The sequence below is a fragment of the Sebastes fasciatus genome, chromosome 8 (genome assembly GCF_043250625.1).
Source record: "Sebastes fasciatus isolate fSebFas1 chromosome 8, fSebFas1.pri, whole genome shotgun sequence".
Classification (NCBI taxonomy): Eukaryota; Metazoa; Chordata; class Actinopteri; order Perciformes; family Sebastidae; genus Sebastes; species Sebastes fasciatus.
Genome location: NC_133802.1, coordinates 4,292,861 through 4,305,608, shown reverse-complemented (window position 1 = coordinate 4,305,608; position 12,748 = coordinate 4,292,861). Strand labels below are relative to the sequence as shown.

The 12,748-nt window shown below is 40.1% G+C and overlaps 1 protein-coding gene across 2 annotated transcripts in view; it reads left to right on the top strand.

Moving 5' to 3' along the window:
* LOC141772166 (plexin-A1-like) overlaps nucleotides 1–12,748 on the top strand; it is a 353,749-nt gene that overhangs the window by 225,306 nt on the left and 115,695 nt on the right. For both annotated transcript variants that reach the window (XM_074642860.1, XM_074642859.1), the window contains exon 10: nucleotides 11,246–11,446. In XM_074642860.1, the coding sequence (XP_074498961.1) occupies nucleotides 11,246–11,446 (201 nt within the window). The remainder of the gene's footprint in view (nucleotides 1–11,245; nucleotides 11,447–12,748) is intronic.

Here is a 12,748-nt window from a genome sequence, read left to right as displayed (position 1 = left end):
GAGACGGGACTGCACCGCTCTGCACGCTCAATATGACATATCCGTTCCTGCTAGCTGTAATAATGGATATATTGGCTGTAATTCATCACTTGTATTATCACCCATGGGCTGTATGCTGTCAGCCTGTACCGTGGTGGATGTATTAACGTCTCTGTTCCCAAACAGCCGGCTATCGGCCAGTAGCTAGTAGCATGACATCAACAGAATTTAATGTAGTTGTAGGTTATTTACTAACACGCAGGACAAAAGCACAGGACACAACCTCTTCTACATCCATGGTCTGTGGTCTGTTGGACATTTTAGAGATCCTTGACATGAAAAAGTTTGAGATTGCTCTCAAAGTCTGTGTGCTGGATTTTTCGTTCACGTCATGCTCCTCTGGGAAGCGACCGGGCAAAAAAGTTTAATAAATAAAGAAGTAAGTAAGTAAATAGCTATAATAGTATGCATATTTATACATTTTGTATCATTCAACACAGGCCGTTTCGGTAGAGACATTAAATTTATGACAACAGCATAGAAATAATTTAGTTTTTCTTTGTACGGCAATTTGAAGAGCGGACGTTTTACTGGCGTCCGGTAGTCGCTTTCAGTCCAAAATGGCGAATACGTAGCTCTGCTGCCGGGCGCTGACGTTGCAATGGAACGAACAATTGACTTTCACTTCTTAGCAATATACGTTCTTAACATTCCATTTCACTCCTGCCTCCACATATCATCTAACTATAGCCTCTGTTTGTTTTGATGGCCTGCTCAAAGTCCTCTACACCGATATCGTGATCATGTTCCAGCAACCAACAAAGAGTGAAGGATGTGAAGAAAAGGAGGCTACGGAGGAGAGAGGAAAAGTGAATATGATAATGCAGTAGAGCGTCCTAGCCAGCAGGAGTTCATCATCCCAGTTAAATAAACAGCAGAGCAGGTAGAAAGCAGAGGGAGGGAGGGAGGATCAGATGAGAGAGGAAGACATATAGAGAGAGAGAGCAGGAGAGAAAAACTGAAGAACGGACGAGAGAGGCTGAAACAGAATATTATCTGTGGTAGAGTTGTAGGAAATGAACATGACCGAGGATACAACTGGTCCATCTTGTGTTTTTCATTATATAGCAGTTTATAGATATGACATCACCCGAAGGTAACTGTCCTACGTCCGTGAGTCTCAAATTTGCCCAAATGTAATGGAAAACTATATGTTGCATTTGCTTTAGGCTTAACTGTTGTTAGAGGTGAACATTACCGCTCTCTTGGCTGATTTTAAGCATTTCTTTCAGTTCACTTTAAAGATTCCTCACTGATTATGTTATTTGATGATTCCCCCCCCCCCCAAGCTATGCGATTGCATCACTGTTCACATGGCAGAAATCACTCCTTATTTACCATATAGGGCACTATATTGACTGTCTGAAGGGTCCGACTGAGTACATTTATTTATTTATGCTCACTATTGATTGTTCTGTTGAGTGTCTATTACATATGGAATAGCGAATGAGTGAAATAGGGAGTGATTTCAGACACAGCCATGGTGTGGCTTTCAGTAAGCTCTTAACTGTAATATGACGTATACTGGGTATCACAGCTGACAACGATGCTGTCAGTCACCTATAGATACTACTTGTACTAGATGTGCTCGATGTACTAGATATCTACTAACCTATCAATGGTGGTTCAGTATTTCTAGGTTGTAGCAGGCTCAGTTTTAAATATCCAAATTTACACTAAATTTTGACGAGGAAAAACTGGCATGGCCATTTTTTCAACGGGGTCCTACTGACCTCTGACCTCCAGATATATGAATGAAAATGGGTTCTATGGGTACCCACGAGTCTCCCCTTGACAGACATGCCCACTTTATGGCCAAGTCAGCACACTGACACACTGACAGCTGTTGTTGCCTGTAGGGCTGCAGTTTGCCATGTTATGATTTGAGCATATTTATTTTATGCTAAATGCAGTACCTGTGAGGGTTTCTGGACAATAATTGTCATTCTTTTGTGTTGTTTATTGATTTCCAATAATAAATATGTACATACATTAGCATAAAGCAGCATATTTGCTCACTCCCATGTTGATAAGAGTATTAAATAGTTGACAAATCTCCCTTTAAGGTACATTTTGGACGGATAAAAATAGTGATTCAATATTTTAATTGATTGACAGCCCTAATTCTTATACAGCTGTGCCTTTCCTACTATAACATGTCAAAATGTCTGCTGTGAAGAAGCCCTAATGTGGGACAGAAATGCCCAACAACACTTCAGATCTCAGTGTGCATACTAGCATTGACAATCCTCCAGTGTGATCGAACTACATAGTCACAAATCATAATAATATGCATATTGCATACAGTCTCCAGTTGTCCCGTTCCAAATGGCCACCATATAAATAAACACATTGGGAATATATCAATCACTTCCCACAAAATGTAGCCTCGGGGCTCTGGCAGAGACCTAGAGGTTTTACAATGGTAATACGGAAGACCGACTCATTTTTTCTCTGAGGTCTTACCTTTCCTACCTTTGATCACAGTGTCTGTGTTTTTGGCCCCAAGGCTACTGTAAAACATTCCACTGGCCTGAGTCTGCACCAGTTTACTGCACAGAGCCAGAGGGCAGGATTTAGCTTTTGATCTAGCAGTCGGTGTGTGAGGATAAATGGGGTTTGGTTTGTGTGTGTGTATTATGTGCATTTTGGGTATATCTATCTAGATGTAGAGCGTAGTTTGGGTGTGTGTGTCTGTACTGCTCGTCTGGGAAATAGTGCGGATATATATAAGCGGCGTGTATGACTCCCATGTTGCGGAGCTCCACCCCCTGCCTCGCTCTGTTGGGAACTTGACCTCCTCGACTCTCATCCCACACTTTAATAAACGAGTGTATGGCTCCCAAGACCTCGCCTCGTCTCCTCCCCTCCTTCCCTTCTCGCTTCACCTCTTCTCGCCCTTTCACATCCGATGGTTTATCTCTGCTCATCCTCTGCATCAACGTTCGTCCCCGACTCGCACTGCAGTAAATTTTATATCCCAACAAGGCATTAAGTATGTTGTGTGCTGGTGCTGGGCTGCACGATTATGAAAAAATAAAATAATAATCAAGATTATTTTGATCAGTATTGAGATCACGATTATTCATTGATTTTAGGGACAAAATATTTGTGTTGCATTTTCACATTTAAATAAACAGAGCGCTGCTTTCACTTCCACGTCGTGCTACATTCCAACCGTCAAAAACTCCAAATGTTATCCTTTACTTTGTTATTGTCATCTATAGTGGTTATTGCCATGAAAACACACAATTCAAATGATTAGGAAATAAATGATTATTATTTTTATTTAAATATTCGCTTTGATTAATAAAAAATCTTGGCATTAGTAGTTCTAATTATATATTATAAACTGCTTAGAGTTAGTGTAAGGAAGTTAAACAAATCATGTTTCTCTGTAATATTGCTGGGAAAACATCACCTTCAAACAAGTGTATTTATTCAAGTTTCACGCCAAAAACTGTATTTTACAAGATTACATTTGAACACATCATGATAGCGTTAAAATTTACCATCGCCAGTCACTGTGATTACTCTGAGCAGCATCATGGGAATGAATTGCAATATAATAAGTATCTGATTAAGTTGGTTGTTCCAAATGTTTTTACGGTTGCTCCTCCACGGCTTATTTTGGACTTGCAGTTGTGACAAATTGCAGCTTTATGTCTTCTTCACTCACACTGAAGAACTTCGTTATGTTGTGTATGTTATTACTGACTTTGCCGCTGTGTGCCGACGTAAAACCATCATGTGGCGGCTGCACATGTATGACGGAGTATTAGGGCCACATTGAGGGAAAAAAAAAATCTGAGATTTCGAGAATAACGTTATAATATCACGAGAATAAAGTCATAACTTTACAAGAAAAAAGTCTTCAAATCACAAGAATAAAGTCGTAATATTATGAGAATAAAGTCATAAATTTAAGAGAAAGAAACTCTTAAAATTACGAGAATAAAATCCTGAAATTACGAGAATAAAGTCGAAATATTACGAGAATAAAGTTGTGACTTTATGAAAAAAAAGTCGTAATATTAGGAAAACATATTACCAGCAACCAACAAAACGGGCGAGAGGACAATGCAGTTTCTTGCACAATCTTTTCAAAGTCCTGATACTGATGATAATGTGCTGCTGATGTGCCAAAAGATTAAGAATTTCCTTATTTGTGAAACCTAAACTAAAGTATAACTTCACACGATGCGCCACGTTCCTCATTCCCATCATCACACAGGCGGCACGCTGCTATATTTCCCCTCTAAAATAACACGTGAAACCCATGACTTTATTCTCGTAATATTCAGATTTTTTTTCTCGTTAAGTTATTACTTTATTCCCGTAATAATATTACTTTTTTTTCTTGTAAATGTATGACTTTATTCTCGTAATGTTATTACTTTATTCTCGTAATTTTACGACTTTTTTTCTCGTAAAGTTATGACTTTATTCTATTAATATTACGACTTTATTCTCGAAATCTCAGATTTATTTTTTGCCTCAATGTGGTCCTAATATGCCGTCATAGCACATGGATGTGTAACCGGCAAAAATATCCGGATATATGAGACTGCTGAAAACCAGCGGCTCCGATCGGCTGCTGATTGACAGTTCATCTCTAGCTGTTAGTTTAGGAAGCGCTTGATTTATGCAGCAGAGTTTTCTATGAGCGGAGCATTTTAAACGATAATATCGCAGTCGTAGGAAGCCAAAATCACAATTAATATTCGATTAATTGTGCAGCCCGTTAGTTGTACTGGGAAGTTTCCAGGTATGGAGACGCAAGAATCTGATGAAAGTTGTTTCTGGGAAAGAGGATGCCGCTCAGTTGAAATACAGGTTGAAAAACAAGGCGACAATGAGAGAGAATAGATAAAGAGAATGTTAAAAAGATCAAGTGTGAGCGAGAGGAAGAAAGGAGCGAAAGCGAAGGGATCAGAGGAATCCCCCAGGTAAAGAGATTGTTGTGTCTCATTGTGTCGAACTGCTCCGCTATCTGATGCAGACTCAGCTCTGACACCTGTCACCACTCCTAATGAAACAGCTCCCACAATCCTCTGCTCCCCAATCTTTTGTTCGTTCCCTCCTCCCCCCCCTCCTCCTCCGAGTGTGTGTGCGCGTTACACCCACTCTTTTCCCTTTATGTGTTTGCTCGATTGTGAGTCTTTGTACTGTATATGTAGGCCCGATGTGGGGAATGCCTTTGTGTGTGTGTTCCTGCGTGCTGTGCATATTATCATGTTCCTCAGAGGAATGTGACGCCGGGCTTTTTATCCTGACTCTGATGCATCAGTAATAAGGAAACAGACCTTAGGAGTGTGTGTGTGTGTGTGTGTGTGTGTGTGTGTGTGTGTGTGTGTGTGTGTGTGTGTGTGTGGAAGCAATAGGGACCAGAATGTGCAGCAGAGAGGCACAGATGTGAAGTGGTCTCTGTGTGTGTGTGTGTGTGTGTGTGTGTGTGTGTGTGTGTGTGTGTGTGTGTGTGTGTGTGTGAGAGTGTGTGTGGCAGCCAAACAGGATTTCCATGCCACAATTGGAGCAGATGCTTGAGCCCGGTCTCTACAACATTAACAACGACCGCTACTTCAGACTAGATACTCTACCATCCAGTCAGAGGATCTCTTCACACACACACACACACACTTTTCCCTTTTCCTTTCTGAGCCTCTTTAGTCCTGTTTTCCATTTTATTAGAGGCTAGAAGCAGTTCATTAGCGGTCTGTCGCCATCTGTGAATACTTTAAACTTTAACTGTCAGACTCACTAATTGACAATCTGCTTCACTGGGCTCGCTGGCATTGATTTGATCTCCTCTCTGTCTCTCTTTCCTCAGTTCTTCCCTCCTCCTCCTGCTCTTCCTCTTCTTTCTCTCTTACCACTACACAGCCGCATTCACATCATGTTAGATTCTCCGTGAATATGAGCTGCCAGCTGGGAAAAAAAACCTGTTCATCCCAGCCTCCTACAGTACTGGTAATTCCAAGTAGCAGCTTTCACATTACCCTGTTGTGGTCATAAAGTGAACCAAGACAGTTGGCAGACATCTACTTCTACAAAAAGCCATTCAGTATTTGTTGTATTTCAAGGTCCAGTGTGTAGGATCAGGCGGTATCTAGCGGTAGAGGTGAGGCGATTGAAACCAACTGAGGCTTCTCCCGCGTGCCAAGCGTGTTGGGAGAGCTACGGTGGCCAACGCGGAAATGGCCCTCTCTAGAGCCATTTGGTGCAGAGCCAGTGTGTAGAATGTGTGTGTATGTGGGAAGTGAGTGGTGAAGCAAGAGAGAGAGAGAGAGAGCGGCGGCGGCAACGGGAGCAAGTAACGTTACAGCCCAAGCAGGAGAAGTTAACAGTGTTTGGTTTGTCCGTTCTGGACTACTGTAGAAACATGGCGGTGCAACATGGCGGACTTCGTAGATATAAATGGCTCATTCTAAGGTAACGAAAACCCAACAGTCCTTATTATCAGGTGATTATACATTAAAGACAACATACTTATTAATATTATATACTATTTCTGCCAATAGATCCCCCTAATTGTTACACACTGGTCCTTTAATTTATGGATTGTTTTCACGGTGCATTGATATTTTCTCTGTTTTCAGCCACTTGGGGGCAGCAGAACAAATTAAAATACACAACATTGACATATTATCACCTAATTATCACCTTACCTCAATTGGGGACCAGTCAGCATCAGAGCTTTTTGCTAAAAAAACGTCGTAACGCTGCAGCTAGAGTTTACAGGCCTGGAAACCAAAACAATTAGCTAAAAGAAGCTAAAAGCTCTGCACAGCCTGTTGCATGACAATTCTGTGTTCTGTATTGACACACTTAACATTACACATACTTATTTGACCCATTGTTAATCTAAAGAATATTGATTAGTGCAGCTTTAAGGGAACTTCCCGCTGGCAATCCTGGCCGACATTACTGTCTTTAGTGGGCTCTGTTTTAAATCTAGAGTAGAGATATTGCTATCATATGAAACTAGGCGATCTGAGGCATCCCTTGCATAGCTTGTTGGGAAGGAGGCTAACGAGTACCGGTACCCACGAGTCTCCCCTTTACAGACATGTCCACTTTATGATAATCACATGCCGTTTTAGGCAAAAAGCATGCAGTAATTTGCCTGCAGTATAAATGTGTTGTTTTCGCCTATTCTAAAAATGATGTGTTTGAATAGTTCTGCATACTGGGGTCCCCAAACAGTCTTGGAATTACATAAATTGGGTATGACTGGAAAGCTGAGACCTTTGTGGATCCAATGATCATGTGTGATGATGTTAGTCCCCATAGTAGCCATTTCACATAGTGAAACCATTTTTTCAAACTTGACCTCACTGTATAAAGTGACCTGTGGTGACCTCTAGGATAATCACACCCTCATGAAACTTTACAGCCACAAACTGGAGACCTAGAGGATTCAGAGGATGGATGGCTTTCCAAGGTGTATGGACAATAAGGGGGGTTTCTGAGCAGTTTCCAGAACAGAAGCGCTTGCCATCCAATCGCCGAAACATGCAATTCTTGCAGAAATCTCCAAATGTCAAAAGCTTTTTCATACCAAATCACAGCATGTCTTTCAACTGGTCAAAATTGTTACATTTTGCACCAAATCTGTGTAAAAAATGGTATCGACCCAAAAATTGCCGCAACAATTTATGAGCCATAAGTGAGTATGGGAATGACCATCATGCTATACTTCTATCGTAATGTTCTAAGCCCTCATACACTCTAAACTTTCAAACATTTGAATAGGCGCTTAACCAAAACACAGTGTTTATAACAGATTTATGAATAAAACAATTTGACACACAGTGCTGAGCTGCATCTCAAATGAATCTTCAGGTTCCCAGCTTTCAGATGATGTACACCACTTCTATGTGACATCTACTGTTGACCTGCTATCTCCCCCTAAAGACCCCCTGTATCCCCCCAAAAGAAGACAAACATGAGTCCATGTAGGTCTCTCAGAGTTGATGATAAAACCTTTTCAGATCTCCTTGTATAGAAGCATTTCAACAACTCATGAGATCAATTTCCCCCTTTATCTTATTTACAGTGTTACATGACAATTATCAGCTTTGAACTGCGTTGAATTACAGATGAAAAACAGTGTTTCAAACGCTCCCTGTGTCATATAATCTTATATAAATATTCACATCTTTGACTTTTCCACCCTTCACCTCCCCATATGGCGCCAGTGCTATCCGGCTGTGGGAGTGTGCTATATAGTCGTGATGGGAGCAGAGGTGTCTCTTGGTGCCATTATGTCCAAACCTCTCTCTGCCATTCCCAGGCCAATCTGCAAGTCATTACCGATGCTCCATTAGACAGTACCTCTGCACGGAGCTAACTCATACTGCGATTACTCTGCAGAGTACGAGGCGGCTGCTGTGGTTTGACTTTAGGTATTCATTCCTGATTAAATAGAACGCCGTTCCCGCTGATTTATCATTGCAGATATAAACGTTTGCTATCCTAATAGGAAAATTATAGTTTGCTTAATGGTGCTTAAAGTGGAATACGACTTAATTCATAAATTCTAGTTTGGTATTTGTATGGCCTTTATGATTGTTTAGAGCATCTCCAGATGAATACCAAACACACATTAGTGGATATGACTTGTTTAGTGGTAATTACAGCCTTTATGATATTGCAAAGGCTCTGTTCATCCGCTTTACACTGTAGAAAATGTCTGAACAAGTCACCGCCTTTTAGTCAGACTTCATATAAATTAGCATTTTCGACACACAATAATTTTAGCATCTTGGAACAATGAAGAAAAGGCAACTTAAATCTCTTTAAACTAGTTATTTGTCCTATTAATGAGTGAAAGTTTACACCACGGTCATACTTTCTTTTTTTAAGAGCCCGACACCCGTGACGTAGTTTAGAAAACACCACTATTTCATATTCACCTATTTATAGAATATATGACTGTCGTACCGTTTTGAAAACCGGAGTTCTTCAGCTTTCAGAATCCTGAAACCAAGTGTATGTAGTCCAAACAAATTTAAATATTAGAACAAGTTGTGATCAAAAGATCCGCGATATCTGCGATGTAAGGCTAAATGTCATGCTTGATATTGTTGTAAGCTAGAAATTCCGAGCTTTCAAACATATACGGTATGAGTATTGATCAGTATTCATTGTGTTGATTGCTACATATTTCAATGTTTTTAGGATATAATGTTATTTACAACATGGCTATATGGAAATAGATATTTTTTTTTAAGTAAAACTCCCATTAAATAGTCAATATGTAAACAATAAATATGTGCAAAACATGAATATATCTTTATAAATTGTATCATAAATGTTATATTTTAGTGTATTTTAATAAATTTTATAGTTACAGTTGTAATAAAAGAGTAGTAGAACACACTCAGTTCCATCATTGTCTCTGGGATCTTGGTTTTAATGGTGATATCGCCTTTGAAATTAAGATTTTATACTAGGCAAGGATGAAAAATAATGTTTTTTGTTTGCCATTGTGATCTCTATGGTAACATAGTTTAGTTGACTTACAATTTATTAATATTCCTTAGCTCCTTACCTTTCAAAAGAGACCAGATATATGCATATAAGCCTTATGGTTGAGGAGCTAGTCCTGATTCATTTTCGGGTAGTTATTTTTGGCGTTTTTTTCCGAGGAATAGGGCTAGGGCTCAGGAGGATAAGAAAAATGAAGATGTTAAAAGTTAATACAGGTAGATAGCTGTGATACTTTTTAGTATATGATGTAAATTCAACATACTGATAGGAAGTATGCTATAGAGGTAAATACTGCAGTATCAGTGCCACACATGAGCATGTTTAAATTAAATCTTGAAAATTCATTTGAAAAACACTAATGAATTGTAGAGCAGTGCTGTAGCATGGATTCCAGCTGACAGCTGCATGTCATCTTTTGATTTATTTAGGGCTGAGAAAAAACACTTAGATATTTCAATTATATTCTTTCAATTAATATGGTGCAAAGCTACTGTTCTAGCCAAATTTGTATCGATTGAAAAGCAGCAGGAAACCGCTGAATGGAAGCGCTGACCCCTCAGTCATCTCCCTCTCTAATCCGTGAGACAGTAGCTCTTTCACAGTACAGCGTGGTAGAATTAACACTGTCCATGTTCCTCAGAGACGCTGCCTCAGGCTCTCATTTTTTGTCCACGCTGAAAGAATTAGAATATCCTTTAGTGCATTCATTTAGGCAAAAAAAAACATACCTAATATCCATAACAGCCTCATTAATACCGGGAAGGGTTTGATTCCAAAATGGCGTGTACTCATTTTGACAAGTAGCTGCCACATTGAATATTCAGTGGTTCATAAATAGGACAAGAGTTGATCCTCAAGAGTGTTGATAATTTGTAAGTGGAGGTTTTAGGCTGCCTGATTCTTCAAACATATTCACCCACGAGAACAAAGGACGCTGTGGTTATGTGGTTGGATGCTCTCGGGAGGAAAAATAAAATGATTCCTAGGTAATTATGCACATCTGTAATGACATGCTGCCATTTCTAATATACACAATAAATTACTTGTCAATTAGACAAATAGCCTGTGTATAGGATCTGTGTTTTTTTTCAGTGGAGAAGATGTCAGTTTTCAGCCAAGTTGGACAGCAGTTTGTGAAATAGTCTCAAAATGGGATGTATTGATTTGTGTACATAGACTCGAATTTCACACTTTTTCGTGATGGTCAGCACAAAATTATTTCATATGTAATCCACGTAATTATGAAGTGGGAAGTATAAGGAGTGGCGAACGCCGCATAGGGAGGACATCGGGGTGGATGGGTGGGTCAAAAAACACAGGACTTTCGCCCAGGAGACTGCTGTTCGTGTCCCGTGTGAAACCACAAGTCAAAGCTGATGTATTCGTCACGTAGCTTCCGTACTTCAGTTACGCCACTTCCGGAGTTATTTTAACCCAAGCTGCAATCTTTTCCTAACCCTAACTAAGTAGTTTGTTGCCTAAACCTAACCAAGTTGGTCTATTCCTAAACCTAAATTTGTGTTTATGTACACAAATAAAAAAAAAAGTTTTGTGTCTATTTCATGAACTGCCGTGAGACTGTGTTGCAGTTTTCTTTACAGCAGCATGTCCAGAACATTCTGTCCGCTCAGATCTGCCTCCCACTGAGATTTTCTGCTTTCGTTTTCCAGTCACGTCTCAATTTCTTTATTCATATCTTTCTACTCTGTAGGAGTGCCCTCAGATCCTGCCCTCCACCCAGATCTATATCCCTGCTGGAGTGATGAGGCCGATCACCCTGCTGGCGCAGAACCTGCCCCAGCCGCAGTCCGGACAGCGGAACTATGAGTGCATCTTCCACATCCAGGGCAGCACACACAGCGTCCCGGCTCTGAGGTTCAACAGCAGCAGCATACAGTGTCAGAAGACCATGGTAAGGCTAAAAAAAAAAAAAATCAAGTGATGCAATGTCTGTTGATTTTATAAATGGGAGTTTTTGGGGGATTGCTATTAGAGGGGTGGGCAGTATATCGGTTTTCATCACCCTCACCGGTGTCACGTTTGGCCTCAACATGGATTCTGCAATACTGCCATTACACTGATAAACAAACGTTTCGGTTTAGCGCACACATGAGGGAGATAAATCACCCGATGAACTACGTCACACCCTCCCAGGTTGTCTGCGGTTACGTACAGGTTATCGGCGTTCCGTTTCATTGTGGAACCTTTGCGATTGTCATTACGGCGCCAAAATGAACAGGTTAGAGCAGCCACACAGCAGCGCGGGTGAACTGCTGCGGCTCTTACGTGTGTGGCGTCCACACAGACAGCATCGCTGCTGCTGAGCTGCTACCGCCAGCCCTCAACAGATCATCTTCACAGCCGCCCACAGCCAAGCCGCACTGCTCACGATCCCTTTGTCTTCTTTACAAGTACCGGTCCAACAGCGTTTACGCTGTAGCCTATTTTCAAACTCTTTCTTCATGTGGTTTAAGATGTAAAAAGGTTATCACAGCCTTTGGTTTCTTCAAAGATGTAAATTCTTTTAAATGTAATGTAATTCCCAGTTTGGCTGGGAAATATGTGATAAAACAAAAAAATTTTGCTCGGCAATCGGCTATAGTTCACTCGTAACTCAAAACAAGAGCATGATTACTATTATTAACTCTGAATGAATCACATTACATTTACATTATAGGGCAGGCTACTCCTCCCAAAACATGTGTAGGCTTATATCTCATTTTCAATTTGGAGCCAATAAACACATCTGTTTTTAAAAAAATATGTTTTGTCTTTAAGATATGTCCCCTTACACTGCCAATAGAAAGAAAGAGGTAGAATCAGGTTCGGAGTATAGTATCCCTTTTATCTTTGTAATACCGTGATATAATAGCATCACCGCAAAAAAACAAAAAAAAATACCGCAAAATACATTTTAGGTCATATCGCCTTTTTCTATGGTGTTACTCAAGGTCTTGGTGTCTTAATGTGGTATTTTGGAGGGATTATTGATCATTTTTATCAATTCTCGAGTGGTAAAAATGGTGAAATTTTGCAGCAAATCTGTGTAACAAAACCCCAAAATTGCTTCAACAACTTATGAGACATATTAGTTCATGGGAATGGCCATCATACACTTCTATCATGATGTTCTAAACCCTAATACACATTTACAATTTATTTTAATGAATTAATGAATTAATGTATTCATGTTTATTTGACTAGAACAACACAG